The 24,394-nt window shown below is 43.0% G+C and overlaps 1 protein-coding gene across 7 annotated transcripts in view; it reads right to left on the reverse strand.

Annotated features, from left to right (window-relative positions):
- Positions 1-1,108: 1,108 nt before the first annotated feature.
- Positions 1,109-24,394, reverse strand: part of kmt2cb (lysine (K)-specific methyltransferase 2Cb) — a 69,679-nt gene continuing 46,393 nt past the window's right edge. For 4 of the 7 annotated variants that reach the window (XM_075483354.1, XM_075483355.1, XM_075483359.1 and 1 more), the window contains 34 exons: positions 22,851-22,943; positions 22,569-22,616; positions 21,442-21,582; positions 20,463-20,495; positions 19,976-20,122; positions 19,738-19,879; positions 19,414-19,649; positions 19,124-19,197; positions 18,796-18,993; positions 16,591-18,567; positions 15,863-16,176; positions 14,164-15,725; positions 13,964-14,075; positions 13,701-13,791; positions 13,547-13,607; positions 13,160-13,392; positions 10,665-12,311; positions 10,296-10,487; positions 9,585-9,749; positions 9,350-9,479; positions 9,036-9,183; positions 8,748-8,932; positions 8,271-8,407; positions 7,630-7,909; positions 6,780-6,919; positions 6,058-6,171; positions 4,848-5,964; positions 4,609-4,745; positions 4,374-4,516; positions 4,079-4,253; positions 3,875-3,991; positions 3,719-3,792; positions 3,138-3,246; positions 1,109-3,054 (listed from right to left, as the gene is read on the reverse strand). In XM_075483354.1, the coding sequence (XP_075339469.1) occupies positions 2,962-3,054; positions 3,138-3,246; positions 3,719-3,792; positions 3,875-3,991; positions 4,079-4,253; positions 4,374-4,516; positions 4,609-4,745; positions 4,848-5,964; positions 6,058-6,171; positions 6,780-6,919; positions 7,630-7,909; positions 8,271-8,407; positions 8,748-8,932; positions 9,036-9,183; positions 9,350-9,479; positions 9,585-9,749; positions 10,296-10,487; positions 10,665-12,311; positions 13,160-13,392; positions 13,547-13,607; positions 13,701-13,791; positions 13,964-14,075; positions 14,164-15,725; positions 15,863-16,176; positions 16,591-18,567; positions 18,796-18,993; positions 19,124-19,197; positions 19,414-19,649; positions 19,738-19,879; positions 19,976-20,122; positions 20,463-20,495; positions 21,442-21,582; positions 22,569-22,616; positions 22,851-22,943 (10,565 nt within the window). In that variant the 3' untranslated portion in view covers positions 1,109-2,961. The remainder of the gene's footprint in view (positions 3,055-3,137; positions 3,247-3,718; positions 3,793-3,874; positions 3,992-4,078; positions 4,254-4,373; positions 4,517-4,608; positions 4,746-4,847; positions 5,965-6,057; positions 6,172-6,779; positions 6,920-7,629; positions 7,910-8,270; positions 8,408-8,747; positions 8,933-9,035; positions 9,184-9,349; positions 9,480-9,584; positions 9,750-10,295; positions 10,488-10,664; positions 12,312-13,159; positions 13,393-13,546; positions 13,608-13,700; positions 13,792-13,963; positions 14,076-14,163; positions 15,726-15,862; positions 16,177-16,590; positions 18,568-18,795; positions 18,994-19,123; positions 19,198-19,413; positions 19,650-19,737; positions 19,880-19,975; positions 20,123-20,462; positions 20,496-21,441; positions 21,583-22,568; positions 22,617-22,850; positions 22,944-24,394) is intronic. The other 3 variants (XM_075483357.1, XM_075483356.1, XM_075483360.1) reach the window with 3 other exon arrangements.

A 24,394-nucleotide genomic window follows, 5' to 3' on the forward strand; every position in this document is an offset into this window, starting at 1 on the left:
ATTGAAGTCATTTGCAAATTATGACACATTATTCACTTTGCACAGCCTCCCAACAATTAAAGTATAAGTGTAACTATAAATGTCGCACCCTGCGTGTAAAGGTTAGTTGTTGTTTTTTTTTTACCACATTCCATTTCTTTATAACTCTGACAAAGAAAGTCGTCTTTGTGCAGAGTATCGTGATGGAGCCAAGTTGCTAAACTAAATGGATAACGCTGCACACCCTCTCCACAACATAGTGATGGGAGTGTGTTCAGTCAGAGGCTTCATCAGCTAAGCTGGTACAAAGAATTTTACAGGTCATTCTTCCCTTCAGCAGCAGCCATACACAATGATTATTTATCATCACTATTATATGTTCATTTAAGCGTGAACAATACAATCTTCTTTTAGGGATTAATAAAGTAACCCACAGTCCAATTCAGATCATAATCTCTTAATAATCTCTCTGCACGTCTCTTTGGACGTTGGACCTTTGAGATTAGAGGACTTCCTTGATATGACTCCAGTCTTTAGTTCCCTCCACAGATTTTGATTATGATTCAGGTCTGAACTGCTCAGTCATGTTGATATTTTTACCCTTTACATTTTGGATGGTTTATCCATAAGGTTGAATGGTGACCAAGGAGAGAAAGGTACACCTCTTTGTCCAGGTGGGCTTTTGAAAAGGTATTGAGCAATCAAACAATTAATAAAAAAAATTTTTTTTGAATGATTAAATACATTAGTTTCTTTCAGCTGAAACCTTTTCATCTGGCCTCATAGTTAAAAAGTAAAGTAACAAACACTGATCACACGAGCTCACAGTAAGACCACCGACTGAACAGCCTCGAACAGCCTTATTATAAAAAAATGTCAATTTTACTTACATTTTTAGACCAAATGGCCAAAAATTGACTTAAATTCCTTAAAGTTTGTGTTTGCAATCTTTTTGAAAGGTCTTGATTCACCTCTTGTGTTTGGGTGGCGACATTTGAGACCCAATATTATAAATAAATAACCAACTGTGCAGGAAAAAGCTGAAAGATTCCCTCATGGCTTCAGTTTGTCTCTTTAAAACTCGGTCACCGTGAACGCGCCATCGGTAATAACTCAAAACACGACTTGCTAACATGTAAAATAGTTTATTTTTGTAAATGTTTCTAAATTCAATTCCACAAACTCCAAACTTCATACTCTGTACACTTCAAAAGGCATTTTCAAAAATAAACAAACAAAAAAAGGGAGGGAGGGGAGGCCGAGTGGGGGGGGGGGGGGGGGGGGGGGGGGGGGAAATCAGACTACTTTACAAGACCAAGAAAATGTAGCACAAACACACTGGCAGGTAGATGTAATATACAAGAGAAGAAAAATATCCAAGAAACAATTTTGTTACACCCATTCATTGAGAAAATATATACAATTGAGTTTTTCGGAAAAGTTAAAAAAATACATGCCATATACATTACAAGTTCTAAGACTGTCTGCAAAAAAGTTTGTACAGTCGACTTGAAATTGTGCACGCGAAAAACTTCTGCTCCTAAGCGTGTGGATTGTGAACTGTCAGTATAAGAAATATTTGCTGATTAAGCAGAACGCCGTCTCTGTCCAAGGAAAAACAAAAAAAAGGTAGAACCTACAGCTCCGCTTACGATTCTTTACCGTCACACACTGGGTTTTTAAATCGAGCCGCGACATCATTAAACGCTCGCACCTTGATTTTCAACATAATAACAGAAACAGGTAAATACACGTCGTGGTTCTCATTCGTGATAAAAAGTTAAAAAAATTGTTGTTTTTTTCTTTTCTTTTTTTTTTTCCGGAGTTTTAAAATCTAATTCACAGTTCTTTAAAATCAAACCTGATTAACAGCAAACAGATCGTGAACGATCTCTTACTATCTGAAAAGTCCTTCTTTTCTTTTCTTTTTCTTCTTTGATTCTGTAACCGATAACTTGTTACGTTAGTCAACAAAAATATTTCTTTTTCGAGTGGTCAAAGTATGTGTAAGTCACAAAACACTACACTACAATACCTTACTTTTAATACAACAAAAATACTTTGTGAATTATTGTGGTTATATTACAAATTCTGTACAGAATAATCATAATATATACTCTCAAAAACTGAAATAACGTCCATCTTAAATAAATTTCAATGACAAAAACAAAACGGAAACAATTCAAAAAAACACCCAAACATCGAGAAGGTTAAGGTAGTATTTGGTCGGTTATTCCTATAAGTTTTTATCTATGTACATTTTATACAAAAGTAACAGCATGTCTTCTTCAATCTTCAAAAACAATAGCAATCTTAGCCTTCTTTAATTCAATCTCATCAGTTTGAGAATAAAATTCATTCACTCAGTAATAAATACAAAACCTCTCGAATTCCACACAAATCACATGACAGAGACCTATGATAAAACTGACTCATGGAATCAAGTATTTAAAAGTTTTTGTGTGTGTGTGTGTGTGTTTTTTTTTGTTTATTTTCTCTTTTTTTAGTGCAAGTTAATATTCCCTTCGCAGTATTCATTGCTGTACATTCCTCATTCAGTGATGTCTACATTTAGTCATACGTATACATTAACAGTATGTAACAAAAGGGCCTGCCCTTAGTAAGCAATAAGGCCGCACCCCGCACAGTGCTCTCTCATTCGCTGGTGGATTCCGCACCGCATGTACACCAAACAAACGCGCAGATACATACAGACAGACGGAGGCGTTGTGGACAACGGAGCCTCTCGTATATGGCACAAGTCACATTCTGCTACTGTGTTGAATTTCCCTTCCTCCACCCGTTTTTATTCCGTGATCTTGATGAACCAACCTGTAAATTCATTAGTTTCTCCGAAAAGGTGTGGGTCTGCTGCTCGTTCATAAAAACGACTAAAACGTGAAGCTTTTTTTCCCCTCCGTCCGTGCAGAGATGGTGACGCTCGCACTACAGCGAGGAATGCTTTTAGGTTTCTTGTTTTGCTCAGTTGATCCACTTCCTGCATTCAGGAGCTCCGCAGTGGCACGCTATCTTGTGCCGGCCCTCGGCGCTGTCAAACTGATAGTCGAAACATAGCTGGAAAACAAGGCAGGAGCGTCTGTTGGTGCACACGCAAGACGCTTAAGGACAAAGTCATTTCAAAGTCAAAATATACTCACCTCTTCTCCTTTTTCAACCCTACGAATGCAGCTGATGATGATTTTGTAACCTCTTTCAAATGTAACCACCTCAGCAACACAGTTTGGGGCGCAAGAGTGATTGATATATCTGAGGAGCAGAAAAGTAGTATTAACTGCCACTTCTTTACACACCACACAACCCTAAGTGTTAACACCACTCTATTCTGAACCTCAAACATTTGATTTAGGTCTGAATTCAAAACCATTTAAAGCAACATACATTTCACACTTCATATGTGCAGCATCCCCTCAAAATGACATCAAAATGCTTTAAATTTGTGGCTCAGCTGCACCAGGAGGCAAGATCAGCATAGCAAAAGAAGCAGAATACCATCTTGGAATGCACGATCCAGTTTAGGAAATACGTACCCCGAGTATGACGCTTTCAGTCCATCAGTGGTACACTATACTCAACTTAAAAGCCACCATAGATGTGTTAATGTATGCATGTAATGCTAGATTAATGCAATGTGCGATTACAAAAACACAAAGAAAAGGAAAAAGGTTTTATGTTGGTGTTAACATGTTTATAAAAAGTCATTTGCGGAATTTCAGAGTACCTTGCGAGCCCTCCGGTTCTAGTGGCATCAACGACATGTTCGCTGTCAATGCGGAACATAAACACAGCTCGATTCTATGAGGACGAAAGCAGAAGTCACAAGCTGCTCTTTTTGGCAAGTGAAAGCAAACTTTTACAGCTTTAAAAACAAACATACCTGAGACCTATACATCTTCTCCTTTCTGATGGCAACCTCGTTCCGGAGGACGGTTCCGTTGTATTCGATCACCATGGTTTGTTTTTCGATGTCTCGAGCAGCAAACAGCCCCAGGCCCTGTGGATACATTAACATTAGCAGCTTTCGTCACAGGATCCACAATCCTAAAGCACAATCGGTTTCACTGAATCGTAGCTGACTCACCTGGATTTGGGAGCGGGCCAAATAGACATTTGCCCTCCACTCACTCTTCATCCAACGGTACTGCGAGGACCTGGGGTGCACAACTGGAGTCTTGCTATGAGGAACGCCACCTTCTCCTTGGGCCACATTCTGGTTGGACCTGGCACTGCTGTTAGACACAGCCTGTGGTTGTGGCCTAAATTATAGGAGAAGGTCATTGAAAAACACAAAAACAAAACACCTCAGACTTTTTTTCCCCCCTACTTTGAGACAACCTATGTGAACAAAAGTAAATGCCGTCTTCACCAAATTTTACCTTATCACCAGTGAGATGCAGGCGGAGCTTGTTTTTGGCTCTGCACGGGAACAGCCAGCTGGACTGAACATAAGAGGCAACTCCAACAGAGGGTTGCGGCCGTAACGGAATGAGTACCTGTCACATGCCTCCACTCCTGGCAGCTGGAGAACAGGAGAGCAGGATAGAGATGCAGAGCATAATTTAGATATTTGGACGGGCACACCCAAATGAAAACATCCAAGCAGTTACAAACCGATTCGGTGATTTTGGTGACTGCGGGGACTGTGAGTCCAAACAGGTCCTCTCCTTTCAGGTAAACAGGGAAGAGCTTCAGAGTGGCTGATTCAGCTCTTTTCTCAGCTACTGGACCGAGCACCTTGTCCCACACTCCTAATGACAACGAGACAAGCACACGAGGTGGATAAAAACAGGACTCTGAAAAGTCAGGAAAACACAATTATCCAGTCTGTGTAAGAATCCCTGAGGGCAAACCTTTAGGGGAAGTATCAGTCAGGATCAGGTCTTGGTAGCCTTGTTCGATGACTCTGATGGTAAACTCTGGTAGCCCATCTCCATCTTCAACCGAACACATATAACGGCAACGGCGGTTGCCATGGCGCATGCTCCAATAAATGCGACAAGCCTCATAGCCAACTGGAAAGATGGCTGTTGGGGAATGGAAAGCTGCCATTTGTAGTGGAGTTAGTTGGCCCATTGCATGCAACACCAGGCTGCCTACCCGGAACGTATAACCTAACTCAGGCTGCTGCACGGCCGTGGCAATCTGACGCATTTCGTCTCTCTGAACGTAGACGCGGCGGAACACAGCGAAGCAACGCAGCTCATGCTCCAACGCTTGTCCTGTTGTTCCGCGGGGCCTGTGGGCATGGCATAGCATGGTCTTGTCCTTGAAGAATGTGCACTGGGCTTGCAGAGCACAGGTGAAATGGTAGACATTGGTGCAACGCAGGCGGTGGCAACCACTGGTGGCTCCGGTCTGCTGGCAGTAGGCGCAGCGTACCGTTTGGCCACGGCGCATTGCAAGCTCCACGTTGATGAGGGCACCAGCCTGCGTCTCGTACACCTCGGTTGACCACAGGGCACAGTTTAGATGAACCCACACATCAACGTCTAGATTTAGAAGCCTAGCAGGACCATCAGTGATCCCATCTCCAAACTGGTGGCAGAAACAGCAGCGTCTGTAGTCTTTGAGTAACGCTGGCGGGCGCAGGGAGGCCCCAAGTTTCTTCAAGAGCTCGTCAATCTTATCCTCTTCTGGGAGCTGGGAATTCCCTCTTGGCACCACCACCTGAACAGTCCACTTCCTCCAGCGGAGTCCTTTCTGTCGCTTTCCCTGGTGCCAGCCATCATGGGACCTTGGCCGGGTCTTTAGCTTCACTGTCATTTTCAGGATATCAGATCTGGCTTCCAACTTGGGTGTCTCACCTGCCATTGGGAAGGGGATTGGAGGAGTGGAAGGGGGAGAGTGCTTGGGCTGAAGCTGAGCCAGGCAGTGAACATCGAGTGAGGACATGTTATTGCTGTACTGGTGCAGGATTTTACACATGCTCTCTGTTTGCTCAGAGGCTGGGAGAAGGGACACCGATTCCTGAAAATATGAGGGGGAAAAAAAAAAAAGACGTTACCAGGATGTTATTCAAACAGCCTATGGTGTTTTTGTGTGTGTTACAGTGGAACACACCTTTGTTTCTGTGGCAGGTCTGGATTGCAATGGTGATGACGAACAGTAGAGAAGGAAACAGCTATGACTGCAGAAGACCAGGTGTTCCTCAGATTTCAATCGCCCTTCGAATTCCTGAGAGAAAAAAAAAAAAGAAATTATAACACGCTGAATGGTGAATTAGGTAATAAAACAAAGCAGGACCAGTGAGAGGCACTTAAGCTAAATTGAATTAAGGAAAAAAGAAAGAGACAACATCAAAAACAGTGAATATGTAAATGACTAAACTAATCTAAGACTGACGGCGGAGGGTAAACAGTTTAACCTGCTAATTGATCTGAAATGGATTCAACTTCTGGCAGGATTTACTTCAGAGGATATGAGCGGTGTATGACACTTCATATCCTCAAACGCAAGGCATCCAGATACAGCTTATCTGGCAGTCTGACAGGGAAATCAATAAAAAAAAAAAAAAAAATTTTGGCAAAAAGATATGAGCTAGTTAATGTGTATATCTAAGCTTTCCCTTTGGAATTCAAGCTTTTTGGTCATAATCGGAGAATAAATACTGACGAGTCACCCTAAGTTGCAGATGGGATCTCTTGGTAAGGCACCATGTCCCGTGCCAAAAGTCTCAAGATCACACTTCTAACATCCAAATACTTTAAGTGTAAGGCTTTTAAAGTCATTAATATAGCACCATGCAAACAATTCAAAGCATTTTAACTTCATCTATTTGGTACCTTCATGTGAGCAGGGAGGTCTTTAGTGGTTTTCTGCACTCCATTTCCCAGAACCACCACTTTGCAGTTGCAGCACCACTGAGGTTTACATCCAGGGCTGGCAGGGGTCCTACCGTCAGGTCCTCGAGCTACAGCGGTGCCTGAAACAACAAATGCTTCAAAATGAATTATCTGAGAGCATGTCCATTCATGAATGTCTCAATAAAAAAAAAAACACAATCAAACATGAAAATTTTAACCATTTTTCCAAATAGAAATAGCTCATTGGGATTAAAAATCTAATCTTAAAGAATGTCACAACCAAGAAGGTTAGCAGCACAGTTAACTGGTTGCAGCCACACGTCCACAAAGCAATTCATATTGAGAACTATTCATAACAACACATCAATACCAGGTAATCTTAAATCACAGTCAAGACACCTGCAGCCAGAAGCGCGGAAAGAAATTCCGTGTGCCACGGTAAACTTTAATTCCGTTCTTACAATGCTTGTTGAGACTATAAACATTCACAGTATCAATTAGCTGAGAGAATCAGTGAAATCAATAAGGTAACATGTCAGCACCTGTACTACACTCTCATAAATAAAAAGTTAAATAAATCCTTTAATGCTTGCACATTATAATGATATTTTTCTCAAACTGACAATTTGTATACTGTTCAGAAAAGCAATCCCTCATCTGGATGTTCAAAACAAAGCAATTACATATAGAATATCAGCGCTGCTTTGTGCATTTGTGCAGGGAGTGATTATGTGTAGCTAAATCAGACATGACATTTCAATTACAGGCTGTGGTACAGTACATGGGGGAATCGGTGACACGCTTGTTTAATTCAGTTTTATTCCCTTACCTGGGCTGTTGGGATGGAAACGGAAATGATGCCCCTGCTGCTGCATCATTCCCTGTGGCCCACCTGGCCTGATCATCTGTCCTGGCCGGCCTTGAAGCCCTCCGGGGTCTCCGTGTCCATGGAAGAACATGGGAGGACGAGGCTCCATGCCATGGGGACCCACCCTTGGACCACTGAGCATGGATAGAGGAGGCCTGTCTGGGGTGCTGCTGACCTCATAGCTACTGGGGATCTTCACACACAGTAGATCTGAAATGGCTGCCACAATACCTGTGATGTTCTGAGGGACACACACACAAATTTAATAGTTTAAGAGACTGGGTCTTATCAAAATGTCAACAACAGAATTTTTATACATCTAATACTTTTGTAAGAGGCCCATATCCCTCAGAGGATGCAAACATCTGAATTAAACGTTTGTTTTGGAGGCAAAAAATGGCAAAACAATGATGCAAAAACAAGATGATCCCAGTCTTCACGATCACAGGCCAAAGTTAGTTACTCAAGTCAGTTTGCAGTCATATTATCTTATCCCTCATTGATTTGCCAGATTACAACCTCTTTGTTACAGAGTAAAAGACTAAATAACAAAAACAAGGCTGATTTTAAGTGAATGTTTCTGGAATTTAAAGCATTCTTACCTCAGCAGCAGCTGGTCTCAGTGTGATGGCAACAGAAACCAGTCCTTGTTTGGAATCACTAACCATGGGGCCAAAGGGGGAGCCAAAGAACATCGAGGAAGGCTCGGTCTTAATATCCTGCAGTTTAATCTCCGACCCTACAGAAATGAAAGATTAAATAAACAAATAAACAAAACTGCCAAACAGTTAAGATATAATGATGCTCAAGGAAAGTAGAAATAGACAAGTAGATAATAGGCATTTACTTTAATATACGGGACAACTGTGACTGACACTTGAAAAACATAACTTTATTAGGATATGCTGAGTCGCAACAACAACTGTGAGTTTACCAAAAACTGACAAAGGAAAAAAACAAACAAACAAACAAAAAAACGTCCTGATCTTTAATTTAGTGTTTTGCATTTAAAATGCATCACAAATACCAATTAATATTGAGTGAATGACTGAATTATGTAGGAAGTTATGGGTGTTCACCTTTCCCATCAGGAGCAGGAAGCACGGGGAGGACAGGAGACAGGCAGGGGGATGGGGGCTCTTCCTTCACCAGAGACAGGTCTGGGTAGCGACTGATCTCCATGCCGACCACGCTCTCAGGAGACGAGGATGGAACAAAGCTGTCAGGTGTGTCCCTGTCCTTGCATGGCTCCTGTCCTCTGTTACTGTTATCAAAAAATATAGACAAAAAACCCCCCAAAAAACAATCAAAACAATGCAGCTAAAACAAGTCATTATTACATGAAGTAGTGTTTTTTTATCCATTACCTGAGCTCCTCCTGGTTGTTGTGAGGAGGGGTAGGAAGGGAAGCTGGAACATCCACAGTTTTGGGTCCCTGAGCAATAGCACGGGCGAGTAGATCTTCCTCAGCCCTAAATGGGACGTGTAGCGGCTTTGGCACCAGACCTTTGGAGACTGTATTTAACAGGAAAACAATGTCCATGTGTTGGCAATACTTCATATATTATACATTGTTAGAGATAAAAATATTAGTAGAAAGAAGAAAAAAAAATCCCATTAAAAGTTGGGAGGCAACTTGATATTCTTTTCATGAATGCTGCTGCATCCTGCTTGTGCTTACCCATGGCAGCAGCTTTGCTGGCCAGCTCCTCTGTTGTAGCAAATCCATTGATCATTTTCTGTCGATTCACAGGTGGTGGGGTGGGAGGAAGAGATGCCGGAGGGGTTGGAGGATTGCTCAAGTTACTCTGCTGTAGAATCAGGACCAGTGCAAAGTCAGCAAACAATGCATTAGACACACTTAATACCAACCCCTCAATTTACAGTTTCCCCTTAATAATGTAAGAAGATCTCACCTTGTAGGCTAGTTGGGAGTAATAATCAGAGACTCCATCTAGTGAGGCGCTGCCAAAAGTACCAGACAGGAGGTTTTCTCCATTGAGTTGGCCGCTGCCGTAGGGAGCAAAATGGGCAAAGTTGACCCCAATCAATGGCTCCATAAGAGGCAGCAGAGAGAGTTGCTATGAAGAGAAAAACCGAACTAGTGTGAACGCTTAGAAAAGACATGGGAACAGGACTGGGACATCTGAACCTCCCTGATGCAGGCATGGTAATCTTTACAGTAATTCATGTAAACACTGTATCCCTGAGACCAATCTGCCATGAGAAACTACCAGAGGCCAACACCTCTGACAACACAGCCCTCGGGATCATGGGTGGACATTTAAACCCCTCCACACATCGCAGTGTCAATTTTGTGCAAAAACATTCAATAATGAATTCACAGCCATGTGATCTGTGATGTCAAAAATGATTTTGTATTTAGTGTATATGTTTGTATCATCATTATTTCTGCTGCTTCCTGTGAAACTCCCTGAAAAAGTCTTAAGTTTTCTTAGAAGTGCCTAAACGCAAGTGGCTGAAATGAGTACTGGAAAAGTTTTATACGTTTCTTTATGAAGGCAGCAATAAGCTACAATCCAGCTATCATCTTTCGTTCTTACAAGACATGCAGCGCCACTCAGTTATATGAGGAGGTGGTGATTAGATTTAAAAATAAATTCTACCTGTTTGATCTGGGTCATTACAGCGTCTGGGCCAGAGAGCATCAGTTGCCTCTCGTCCCCTTCCTTTTTTCTCTTTTTGTAGCGAGAGGCGGGTTTCTCGCCTCCTTTTGGGGGCCTTTTGTTCCTCCCTTTCTTCTTCTCTTGTTCAGGGTGCAGAGGTCCAGGAAAGTCAGAGGTGCCATCTGAGTATGCCTGGAAATGACAAAAAGAGTTTGGAAAACTACATATATAATACTCTATATGGACAGCTATGAGTCATATCAATTCAGCCATGATGCCTACCATCTGAATTACTTAGCTGGTTTATGACTCATTATGTTCATCACTCCCTCGTCACTCTATAATTGTAGGACTAAGACAAATGCTCACCCCATTGCTGTCCACAGAGCTTTGCCTTAACAAGCTTTTGCAGTCTGTGGGCTCCTCTTCCTCCGAGCGCAGGCTTTCCTCTGACCTCTGCTGGGACAATCCGAGTGGAGGTGTGCTCTTGTTCTTCAGAAGGTGTTTCAGTAGTTCATTACCAGCTTCTCCCTTGTTTGGACTTTGCCCAGCGGGGAAAGGAGACATGCCACCTTTATTGCCTTCTTCCTTAACAGAGCTCATTTCTGGGCCAGTGGGTCCTTCTCTTGGCCCGTGACACTCGGTGGCATCAGTCTGCTCCAGCTTTATGTTACTGAGAATCCTCTCATGCTCCTGAGCCTGGGCCCTTGATGTGTCCGATGACAGACCAGCTTGTCCAGACTGTCCTCCTGAAAGCTGCCTCTCAAGCTCGGAGTGACTGGGGGTGGAGGATCCCAGTAAGGGTGACCTTGACAAGTCCTGGTCTCCAAAGAGATGGGCGTTTCTGGTAGGAGTTGAAGAGGTGTCTGAGACGCATGGCGTGAGAGGGGCTGTAAGGTCTGAGTGTGGCGTTGAGGGTGTCTTGACTGAATCTGCATCGTCTTCTTTCTTCTTTTTGCGGGTCCTCTTCTTTTTTCCTTTCTCATCTGGGATGATGTTGGAGTAGAGTTGTATAAGAGACTGACCCGCGCCAGGGAAGTTGGATGGTAAAGGTGTAGCTGAATCACTCCCGAATGGTGGACCCTCCCCTGGCATCTGAGACATCATTCCTGGACCACTGAACTGACGAGGCCTGGGTTGAGCGTGAGGAAAGTTGGGTCCTTGTAGAGCAACATTTTCATGTGCTAGACCGGGCCCCATGTCAGGTGGCATCATCCCATTTCCCATCATGGCTCTCCTTTCACCCTGAATAAATGTTCCAGGCGGTGGGCCCATACCAGGCTGCAGGCCCTGCTGCTGGGGAAACATTGGTGCAAGTTGTTGCGACTGCTGTAGCGGAGGCCTCTGAGGCTGCATGAAGTCCTGTGGTAGATCCGAATTAAAAAATGGCATCTGAGCAAGCGGTGCCATGTTCCCATCTGGTCCCATCATCCCTTGCTGCTCCATTTCCATACGATGTTTCAGGGCTCTCTGACGTTCAACTTCCTGCATGAGCTGTACCCGCTGTCTCTCCTGCTGCTCCCTGAGCCTCTCTCTCCTCTCACGCTCCTGGAAGCCTTCACTGAATGGGTTGTTGTCATCAAACTTCATACCACCTGCCTGCATGGGTTTTACACCACCAGTTGGAGCGGGTGGTGCCTGCGGGTCTACAGGCATCTGCGAGTGCTGCGGTACATTACCCATTGGCATCCGAAGAGGCTGAGCTGAATTTCCTCCAGGTACCTGTGGAGGCATTAAAGGCGGCATTGCTGGTCCACCCATAGGCAAAGGAGCACCAGGATGCCAGCCAGGTGGTGGGTTGGGCATACGAGGTGGTGCATTAGGTTGGCCTGGGTGAAGAGGCATCTGCATTATAGGGTTTATGGGAGGCTGAACTATTGGTGGGCCACTGGGTACCATGCTAGCAGGACCCGGCACTGGGTGCATCGCAGGCATCATTGGTGTCATATTGCTTTGCTGGTGTTTTGCTCTGTACTCCTCTATAAGTTCAGCATGCTCCTTCTGCTGCTTGCGGATCTGAAATAAAACAACACAAAAGGGTTCCTCAGGATGATAAAAGAGCAAATATGTCAGGACTCTAAAGTGCTCCATTACGGATTAGGAGGAACGTCTGGAAACCGGATATGGCTAAATGTCTGACTATATTTACAGTGCTTTTGTTGGATTTGTTTTCAGCAGTGAATTTTAAGCATCTTCCGTGTCACAATAATTCAAAAATAACAATCAGATGTATTATAAATCAATAGAAAAAAGAAATGACAGAGCAAATTTACCCAATGAAAAAAGATGGATTTACAGCTATCATTTTTCAAATGATAGCTAAGTACACACAACCAAGGGCATTTTCTAGACGTCGGTGCATTTCAAGTGAGTAAATGTTTAGACATCTCATGTGGAGACAAGCCTTTGTGTTTTGAATTCTTTTGTCTGCATAGTTTGGTAGTTTGCTCAGAAAGAATATAGCTAGATTAATGCATTCCTGTGGACATCATACGCTGTAAAACTAATTAGGCCTTCAATAGATTGGTCTAGTTTGATCAAAGAAAAGAAATAATCAAACAGTACCTCCAATTTGGATTTAAAAGAGACAAAAAAAAGGAGAGAAATTAAGCTGTATGCATTTATCTTACCCCGAAACTAACCTTGGTAATCACTAAAACATATTCATGTATTTTCCTTCTCTATTTTACTTCAGTACCACTAGCTCCAACATCATCCCAAATAGCATGGCTGTAAATTTGAACTACTTCTTCTTTAACTATTAAAAACCCAGCTCACAGGACCACTGAAAGGGTGGTTGAGACAGCCAGCATGTTTACTGGGACAAAAATGCAATGGTTGAACTTGACAGGCCGTGCATTTACCTGCTCCAGCTGCTTCTGCACTACACCCTGCTGCTCCGTGACATGTTTGAGCTGCTCAGCATCTTCCTCGGGGAACTCTCTCCCTGCCTTCTTAGCAGTTCTCTGCTTGGCAGACAAGGCTTTCTTAGACTTCCTGTGAGCTCCTATCTTCTCTTCTAGAAACTTCTGCTGCATTTGAAGTAGTTGCTGAGTCTCCTGGAGCCACTCCTCATACTGAGCCCTCTGAGCATTGTCTGAAGAAAAGAAAAAAAGGCTCTTAGCAATCTTGGCAGCACAAAAAAAAACAAAGCAAAAAAAACAACAACAAAACATCTTTATATTTTCAGCCATAAAAGACCTTAAAAGAATAAAACAATAATAATAATAAAGTGCAAGGATAGAACTTACTGACAAATCCTGGTCCAAAGTTTGGAGGATTTAGTCTTGCTACTTGAGTCAATTTGCCATCCTGATACCAAGATTGACAAGGATGTTAAACATTTGTAACTGAAACATGTGACATTATATTTTTTTTAGAATAACTAAGCAGACTGTCATTTACCGGTCCAACAACTTGCGGAGGAAGTGGCGTACTTTCAGGACAAGGTGGTACAGGAGCAGGAGTAGGAGCAGGAGCAGAACCAGGAGGGAATCTGTGACACAGAACCATGACATGCACAGGTTAAGCATACAATAGCAATTCTCCTTTTACATTGGTATAAAAGGCTGGGTTATTAAGCAGTTTTTTTTTTTTAATGAATTGAACTTTTATCTTATTTTTATAACAAAATATAACCTATTTCTGTAAAAAATAAAAACTTTTACCTGCTCATAACCATTGGAGTCATTCCCATGTTGTTCTGAACCATAACTTTATTGATGCCTTTTAAGGCAACCATTTTGGCTTTCATGATGGGATCAGTGATGGCATCAAAATCTGAAAAATCACAACACACACAGTCAGGAAAGTCACTTTGCACTCTGTTCACGACTGAGATCTAGAAGCAGTGGCCCAAATTCTTTACCGATGTTGGGGAAGAAGGTATCGCTGGAACGCTGCCGTATCATAGCTTGCATTTGTCGCTGTTGCTGCTGCTCCTGCCTTTCCTGGTCCAGGAGGTCTTGCAGTAGCAGTGGCTGCTCCTCCAGCAGAAGAGGTCGATGCTGCGAATTATGCTGACCCAATGCCTGGTTCAGACCACTCTGGTCTATTCCAGGGGTCATCCCCACCTGATGGTCTGCTGCAAAGCCAGTCATAGAAGCCTCTCCTGCAGTGGTGGTGTCAGGTACTGTTTGACTCACTGCAAGTCCTGAGGAATGCCGAGTATCAGTAACTTGGTTCTGCTGGGCCATGAAATTACCTCCTTGATTGACAGCTTCAATGATTGGATTTAATGACTGCTCCTCAGGCTGCTGCTTAATGAGTAAACTCGACAGGACTGGGGTGGAGTCGGAGAGAACTCCCTGCTGGTTTGAGGCGTGTCCAGAAGCTTGCTGGTTTGCCACCTCTGGCGGCCTCTGACAGTCCTTCACCTCTGTTTTAATTTCCTGGTTTAGTGCCAAAGAATTAGAGTCATGATTCCCTGGGTCTTCTGGCTTGAGTTCAGTTGAGGACTGCTCACCTGTAGCCTCTGACTTTGCCAGTGCAGATGCTGAACTGGATGAAGCCTCAGTTTCAGTGTTTGCATTTTTGTTAATGTCTGTGGTGTCAGAATTGTCATCCATGGGATCACTCAGATCCAGCTCCTCATTAAACAGGTCTTTCTTTATGTCATCCAGGTCAGGGTCTGTATAAGCTATGATGTCAAATTTCCCAGACTTTAGAAAGTCATCAAGGTGTAGGTCATTGGTCTCTAGATCTAGGTCTTTGCCATCTTCAGTATCCAAATTTAGATTTTCTAAATCAGCATCTACCAGGTCTTTCACTTCCACGTCTTCGAGATCTTTGACTGCAGAGTCTTCTGAATCCAGTTTCTCCTCCACCGCCTCACTGCTGGTCACAGAGACAATCTCAGCTTGCCCAGCAGGGGGTGCCGAGAGGATCATGGATGCTGCAATGTTCTGCGTCTCGTTTGAAGCAGGCTGGCTCATAGATCTCATCAACAGAGATTGTTTGAGTGGGCCAATTCCTGCCATCTGGGTTTGCTGATGAAGATTGTCCATACTGGCAGAGAGCTGTAAGTGGCCAGAGTGACTGGAGATGGGGTCGATCATTTTGGGCCCCTGATTTAAAGGAAATCTAGAATCAGGTGCTCCAGAAAAGCCTACTGGCCTTGGACCCTGGAAGTTTGGATCCATGTTGCCTCCTTGCATGGCACCAGGGGGAAATGGCATGCGCGGCCTGTTTTCTACCGCTCTGTGTCGCAACTCAATGAAATGCTGGCCCATTATGTTGTGCTGCTGCACTGACATACTACGTGGTGGGAAGTGCTGGGGCAGTCCCATGGGGTTTCCTCCCATGCCTTTAGTCATTTCGGCAGAAATGGAGCGTCTCATTTGAGGAGGTATGTCCTGCATTGGGTGCTGTCCCCTGGGGAAGAACTCCTGTGTTCCATGAGGTCCTAAAACTCCCGTCGGAAATGCAAACCTAAAACAATAAAAACAATTAAAAGCAAACATAAACAAAAAGAATGGGCCTGTCTATTTTTGTTCAGTGCTGCGTTTTGAAGTACAGAACATGTAAAAACATTTAAAAAAAGTAACAGAAAGATATACAACACAAACCTTGGTCCCTGATGTCTCAAATTAGGATCTCCAGGATGCAGGGGCTGGGGGATTTGCCCTTCATTAGGGAAAGGTACACGCTGATCTCCTGGAAAAGGTCCAGGAAACCTCATTGGCCCTCTCATGGGTCCTTGTCCAGGATAAGGTGGAGGAGGTCTGTTGAACATTTCACCCTGCTGACCAGGACCCTCTTGGGGCCAGGGTCGTGGTGTTCCTGGGGTCATGTTGCCAGTAGGCTCCTGAGGGCACCTCTCCTGCCGGATGGCACTCCTTTGTTGTTGTTGCTTGAGGATTAGCTCTCTAATTCTTTGTCGCTACAGAATAAAATCACAATTAATGACAAGATTAACAAGCCATGTGAAGCTTACAATAATTATGTTTCAATGCTTAAAGAGTACTTTAGTTAACGTGCTTTTCTTTAAACAAAAACAAAAAACAAGCAAGTACATCACAAAAGAAAAAAACTATTTGCAAAAAAAAATGCAGAACTCAAGCAATGTGGCCCCACTTGAGGAAAAAAAAAAAAAAAAAAAAAAGCATACCAAAAACTGTTTAACCTGAAGTAAAATAATCAAACAAAACACTGCGTCCCTAGTTCAACTTGAATTTGCTGAGAAGTGTTTACAAGTCATGAATTAAATAAAAATACGTGCGGTTTCCAAGTATTATATGTGACCTGAGAGTTTTATGAATGATGACATTCCAAATAGATCTCAGTATTCACTTACCTGTCTGAGTCGCTCCTCAGTTTCAGCAAGAACCACACCATGAGCTTCAGAGGACGCACCGGGTATTTGTGGATTGTTTGACATTTGGGAAGGGTCTTGAGGGACGGTTCCACTGTTACACACAACTGTCTGATCTTTCATTTCCATTTTCTCTGCCGACTGTGGATGAGGGGTTATGGAGGATGGCTCAAATGGGTCATGGCCAGGTGTCTGGCTGGGTCTTCTGGAAGGGGACTGACCAAATCCATCTTCTGAAACACTTGGGTGTTTTGGTGTATGCAGGTCTGGATGAGAGAAGGGCTCTTGAAGCCTGCCTTGGGGCGGGGAGAAGGGATCCTGACTTGCCATTGGTCCAGGCCTTTGCATAGCTCTGCTAAGCCCATCAGGACAAGGTCTTGGGGTTCCTGGCGGTTGGGAATAAGGGTCATTAAGCATCGGTCTAGCGGCCCCTGGCTGTGAAAACATTTCACTACCCCCAGCCCTTGATGTCCCAGGTGTATTACCAAATGGCTCCACTGAAACCCTACCTGGTGACTTTGAGAACCTTTCTCCCACAGAGGGTCGCGGAGCACCTGGTGTCTGACCATAAGGGTCAATTGAGTGGGAGGGTGACATCCTTTGTCCAGAGTGGGACTGATGAAGGAACTGGTTCATTCCAGCTGGGCGAGGGGTACCAGGAGCCTGTGAGTAAGGGTCTGAAGATGGATTCGGTGCATTCGATGACTGACCATAGTTGTCATGTGGTCGTGGAGTGCCTGGGGGTCGAGCATAGGGTTCAAAAAACGGTCGTGGCTGAGCACCGTGTTCATTGATGGATCTCTGGTTACCTGCAGGCTGAGAGAAAGGGTCGGTACCTTGCTTGTTAGGACCAGGGGGCTGGGCAAAGGGGTCATACGTGAAATGATCAGGTCTTGGAGTAGATGGTGCATGCGCATATGGATTTCTAGACATCTGAGTCACTGGTCCTGGCTGAGCAAAGGGATGCCCTTGAGGGTGATGCTGACCCATTCTTGGAGGACTGGAGAAACTGTCATTTCCCGATTGTCTTGGGTTATGTGGAGGGTGTGCATAGGGATCATTCTGCTGATTTTGGGAAAATCTGTCAGTGGGATGTGGAACCGGTCGGTTGAAGGGATCCTGAGGAGGGGGCATTGGTGTTTTAAACAGAGGGACAGAGCCAGACTCATTACTTCCAGGTATTGGTGCTAGTAATGGCCTTGAGTAAGGGTCAGACAAGATCATTCTGTTCTGGGCCATGCGCTGATAGGCATCGTTTCTTATCATGGGCCTTGAGTATGGATCTCTTCCAGGAGAGCCCATTGGGGGCCTTCCTTGTGAACTCTGACTTCCCCTTGGGGGACCCATGGGCTTCAGAAAAGGGTCATTTTCTCCAGATGGCCTTGGGGTGTCAGGAGGTTTAGCATAAGGGTCACTGCTTATTGATGTAGGAGAGCCAAAAGACTCATGAGCTGGAGAGGGCCTCCCTCTGTCCTGCTGCTCCATCAGGGAGGTGGGGGATTTACCAGATTCTACAGGCATTCTACGACACGCATTTGGTCCAAGAGCTGGTGGTCTTGGGGTCCCAACCATCTTGGCATATGGATCCCATGGAGAAGAGGGTCTGGAGCCGGAGGAACCTGGTGAGAATACTTGTGGAGACTGAGGCTGGGAGGAAGGGCCAGATGGAGGTGGAGGTGGTGGTCGTAAAAACACATCCTCTGAAGAGCCTGAAGTGGGTGTCCCTTGTAGCTGTGGCCTGGCAAATATTTCTTTACCGTTGAACTGCTGCATGGGAGACATGCTGTCATTACTGGGCTGGGAGACTGGGCTCTGATGACTGCTGTTGTTTCCATCTTCCTCTGACTGGCTGGTCTGCTGCTGTTGTTGCTGTTGCTGCTGGAGTTGCTCATTTTTAACTTGCTCCAGTTTCTGAGTGGCTTCAATTTTGGCTTGCTGTTTGCTTTTCTGCCTCATTTGCTGTTGGAAGGACAGAGTGAAGAGAGGGATTAGACATCAGCAGAGACACAACAATTATCATTCTCATGCCAAAAATGAACTGGACCTACTAACCACCAATGTCATCAGGGTTAATGCGGAGGATAGTGCAGATGTTTAGGGAGCTTTACTAAACCACCACTTCTTAGCTGTCTTAATATAAAGTGGACCTGGCGCTGCATTCGCTGACTTCATTGCATACACTCTTACCTGTCTAAACTTCCATTCTTGTTCATGCTCTGACTCTTTTGGTTTCAAAGGGTCTTTAAACAGGAGTTCTGTGTCTAGTGGTATGTTGGGATCAAACACCTCAGGGGGATGTTGCTGTGGATGGTGCCTCTTCACCGTCTCATTCGACATCTGGACTTTGTTGATGCGCAGGGCTGCTCGGTTATCTCTTGCCTTTTGCTAAACAGCAAATCAATCACAAAACAAAAATATTTGTTCATGAAATTGGCCTCTTCCATGTAAAAATGTCAAAAATGAGCAGAGCTTCCTGTGTTAATTAGGCCAGATAAAGGAGTCCAAGTGATCTTACCACATATGGGGCCCTGTCTTGAGAGCTAGCCTTCCGCCAGAGTTTAGCAATTTGCTTTACTCTTGTAGACCAGTCTGTTGGAAGAATCACAGGAAGAGTTGTTATGCCACTAAGTATTTTCTGTACAGTCTGGCTTAAATTATGCAGTAGGAGTACAAAACAGAAAACAAGACAAACTGAAATGATATAACTCATAACATTTTTTTTTTAAAATTTTTTTTAAATTTATTTATATTTTTTTAATGGACAGATGGGTGAACTGTAACAAAACTTTAGAGCCATACACCAACCTGGGTATTCTTCTTTGAGGTTGGGGAAATTGATATTAGTATATAGGACAGGTGCAACAGTGGCTAGCTCTCCAAGTGTCTCCTCCTTCTCCCACTTCAGTGTACTCCTTTGGGCGTTTGACATGGCTTCAGTCTCCCCCTCTGGCAGAGATCCAGGGGGTGCAGGGCCAGGGCCATGGCCAGGGGAGGGCCATGGACCAACTGCCTCTTGAGGCATCGGATTAAATTTTCTATCCCTGTAACATCCAGAAAGTGGAATGATTTCAGTGAGAAAATCATAAGAAATAATACTTAATAATCTTAAATTAGGAAGCAGGGAATTACCGTGGATTGTCCGTGAAAGGCATGCGGTTAAGGGGAGAGAAATTTTCTGGGATGCAGGGTCCTGTTCCAGGATTTGTAGGGAAGCGTTGGTTTGGTCCCATCATACCATTGATCATTGGCATCCTTGGGAACATTGGATTTCCTGCACACATAATTGAAGAGGTAAATTGGGCGACGGACTTCCCAAAACATAGCTGAACGACAATGTTGGAGCATAACAAAGTGAGTAATGATTAACCTGCATTGGGATGAGGCATACTAGTGCCAGGTGTGGCAGGGAAGGGCCCTGGAACCTGGGGGTGAGGCACCTGTGGTGGAAGTGGTTGGCTCGTGCTCGGGCTAAGGACTGCTGTGAAGAGATCCTCCACGTCCTTGCCCTCCAACTCTGTAAAAGAGTGGCAGTACAATGTTGTGCATGTATGTGTAATACAAAATAAGCTGCGGTGTTAAGATTTCAGACCTTACAATTACGCTTGAGTGTCCCTTTTAGGATTACTCATTAGAAATATTAATAAACTTTACAGATATCATTGTGAGATACCCAATCTTTAAAAATCATTTAAGGCCGTAAAGACACCTGTACAGTTTACAGCACTTACATGTATGACATTATTCAGCAAAATACTGAACGGTGGTCCAAGAACACAATGTGTTCACAGACATATCGGATCAATTAGTGTAAAACAACACTGTAGCAAAACTTAGGTAAAAAGATAGATACTAACCTGGAATTTTGTTAAGTTTGCTGAGAATTGATTCTGAAAGAAAACAATGATAATAATAAAAACACCATTATTCACTTTTTTTTTTAACATTATAAAACAAGCCTCTTTGTGACAGAAGCTAACTTCTCACTAAAACCACAGAACTTTTAGATCAAGAGACTTGATGTCCGAGAACTTTCCACAGAACTAAAGGCTCCTTCAACCATTGAAACGTTATTTCATCATCCCTCGAGTCGGGTACCTTTTTTTTTGTTTTTTAATGTTTAGCTGATTCATAAGTCGGTGTTAAGCAGTCTAACACATAACACTCAAACAGAAAAGACCTTCTGAATATGGTCAGGTACAAGGACTGGATTTAAAATGAAGTATTAGGCATTTTAAAAATGAGCAAAAACACTCCGACAGACCTTCCGATAACCTGGAGAGGTATTGCTGAAAAAAAAAGGATTAAAAAAAAAAAAAAAAAAAAAAAAAAACAGTCTGGGTCCTTGGAAACTAAATATAAAATACATGAGGGTTCAACTCAAGACTTTTATACAGCACTGCTTATACTACTTTAATATTATATCAGTTATGGAAACAGTTTTTATCACTTTATCACTGATTTTATAACTGCAATCTGATAAAACACAGATGACCTCGGTGTTTTGATTTCGCCTTCATGTTCACGAAAAATAAGCACAATGAGAGAAATTTTGTTCCCGTGTGCAGCTGACAGACGTGATGCTGAATGCACTGCTGCCACTGTAAAACAAGTCTTCAAACTTGCAGAGCTATTGCTGCTTCCTTAGTAACTTTTCGTCACCAGCAAGTAAATATATATATATATATATTTTTTTTTTCTTCAAAAAAAGGTGTCTACATTACAGTAAAGTGCAGATATAAGAAATATTGCATATATATAAATAAATAAATGAAGCAGCTTTTAATTAGAGTGCTTTCCAAAAGCTGCTTTAGATGACGGTTCTCTCACACTGACCATCAGTCACCATCTTGTCGAGTTCTGGGCTGAGAATCCCGTCCAGCGGTTCCTCTGGGATTGTTCGAGGCGTCCTCCGGCCGGCATGAGACTGAGGCGCCACTGGGGAGCCGTCTGCCAGGGGCCCGATGTCCAGGCCAGCTGAGGAAACACACACACACACAGACGTACAAAAACAAGTCAAACAGACAAAATGAACAAGATACAACCAAAAGGTCGATCCTTAATTCAGACTTTAAGCGAATGTCAATTACCTAATAAGCCTGTTGAGTACAATTAAAACAGAACGGGGAATTCTTACAGTTCACCCCTTTTTTTGGTCCCCCCTTTCTAAAAAGGAATGTTTTGGAAACGGATGAGATGGGGAAAAAACGTTCCGATCAATTGATCTTTATGTCAAAAAGGAAGACATGCGACCTCCAATTTATTTATTATTACTTTATTTTTTTTTACAACAGAGCCAGTGGATGAGACGACCCGCATAAACAATGTAGGTAACGGCACAATTTTAAAATTGAATTACATCAAAATGCGATCAGGCTTGCTTTATCAAATACATAACCCTAAATGCATTCAACTAATTTCTTAAATGGCCTAATACTTCAAAGAAATTTCATCAACCTGTATGGACACCAAATTACAGGAATATTTAAGATAAATTCAATCTATCTATCTATCTATCCATCTTAAACAAAGAATGAAGGACGTGTAATGTGGAGCTTTTCGTCAAAAAGCCAATAGAATGGAAACAGAGGTCCTTGACCATCTTCAGAAAGTCTCTATATTGCTTCTAAACTGCTCATTTTTGAATGCTAGAATGTCCTTGTCAGTTTCTTTGCCATCCTGAAGACACCTTCAGCTCAGCAAAAACCAATTTATCAAAGGGTATTCTGAGTTTCAAAAATACAAAAGACTGACACGCCATACATTTGTGAGGGAAAGCGGAGGACTGTGTTAGGTAGGCACAAAGCAGTTGGAACTGTTAAATCAGAAATTGTTGAGGAAAAAAAGCCCAGTATGAAAGCAGCTTCACTTCTTTTATACATGCACACCCAAACAGAGACGCACACTACGTTAGGAAGAACGCACTAAAGCAAGGGGATTAAGTGAGGCCATGGCACCCTTACCAAAAGGAGGAGGTGAGCTGTCAACCTGGAAGGGGCAAAAATCAAGACCTACAAGAACCCAAAACCAGATAAAATGATTGAAATGAAATAGTGAGGACAGAACAAGCATAACACGCATCCAACAAAAAGATAAATAACAAAAATAAAAGGACTGTAAAAGGATATGGCATTAAAGAAAATCATTAAGGTGGTGAAAGCAAAATAAAACAAACAAACTGATTGTATAAACCAACAGCTTGGTGACTTAATAAATTGTGACCGCCTGTGATAGATATGACGCACCAGAGTCACCGCTTGGCTTTCCGAGCATTCCCAAGATGTCTGCATCAGTGTTCAGAACATCAGATAGATCAACTAATGGTTCTTCAGGCGTCTCTGTAGATGGGGAGGGGGGGAGGAAAAGGAAAAAAAAAATTGAAAGGAAAAAAAAAAAAAGAAAAAAGAAAACCAAGTTGTCACAAATAATAAATGATGATGAGCGAACATGAGTGATTCTGAACCGTTTCTCTGGAGGCCATATGCAGAACTCAGCACCTAAATACTCGACATCAGCTCCGTCTTTATAAAGCCTTACGCAACAGTGCTAATCACAACTGGGCACGCATTTACAGAGTACTGCCGTCAGAAATATGAACTGTGGTGATGATGGATAGGTTTTCGGACCGTCCCCGTTGCCACGCTTAGTCTTTTTTTTCCCCCCAATCGTTAAAAATGCTTAAGTTCATTTGGCCGCTCTTCCTTCTGATAAATCGTGGCACACAACTCAAAAACCTTAGAGCAACAGTTAAAACATCATCACTGTGCGACGTATTCGAAAAATTGGACAGAGGCTGGTGTCTCCTGAATTCACGAAACCATCAACTTGGACGTCTGAGTAGAGCAAAATTAAGAGTTTTGCACGGAAAACCCCACATGAAGGCAAAAACTGAGCCTTTTTAGTTCGGTCATTTTTCAGGTTTTGCCTCATGAACAATGATTTCAATCAGATTAGAGTAAAGAAAATGAGAAAAACACACATTTGAGATATTTCATGATACTTAGTGTGCCTCTCAAGATAGCTCCTAAATTAAAAGTTTTTATTTTAGTTTTTAATTGTAATATGAAGTTTCTCGGTCATTGTCACTTTTGATAATTTATACCGTATCAGCAGCCTAACTTGACAACAAAAGGGAAGCCTAAAATCTCATTGGCTAATTTTAGATTCAGACAATGTGATTTGCTTTATTTGGATTGCGTGACAAGTTCCTGGTAGCTTCTCGCGTGACTTGTAGAAAAACGCAGGTAGAAGCGACTGCCAAATATTCTCGGAGAAGGTGCCAACAACCGTCAACTGCAGGAGAAAACAATCAAGTGTACAAAATGTGTCCATGTGCAAGTCGTCGCTCGATTAACAGGAGTGAAATCAGAGGTGATCCATAGAATAGTGTAAAAGTGTTCATACATGCACACTTCCTCAAGATGTGACCAGGAGTGATAGTGCACATCAGCACAGTAAGAGATCTAAGAGGCTCAACACAGAACGATAAGCAGAGAAGAGTTCTCAACTCACATTCATAAAGCATCGTTCAGACAAGTGGAAAACGAAGTGCTTTGCCAAAAAAAAATCCATTTACATATACAGCAGTGGTATATTTCAAATAGCAAAAAGCAAGAAAAGTGAAAAATGGAAAAAAAATTATAAAAAAGGAGTAAACATGTAGGGTGCAAACAAATCAGTAAATTGATTATGAAGTAGGTTTGAATATTTCTCTTAAAGCAGAGTGGGGTGGGAACATTTTGTACCGAGGCAGGGACCCTGAGGTGAAAAGTTTTTCTTCCTGGTGTAG

The sequence above is a fragment of the Odontesthes bonariensis genome, chromosome 14 (genome assembly GCF_027942865.1).
Source record: "Odontesthes bonariensis isolate fOdoBon6 chromosome 14, fOdoBon6.hap1, whole genome shotgun sequence".
Lineage (NCBI taxonomy): Eukaryota > Metazoa > Chordata > Actinopteri > Atheriniformes > Atherinopsidae > Odontesthes > Odontesthes bonariensis.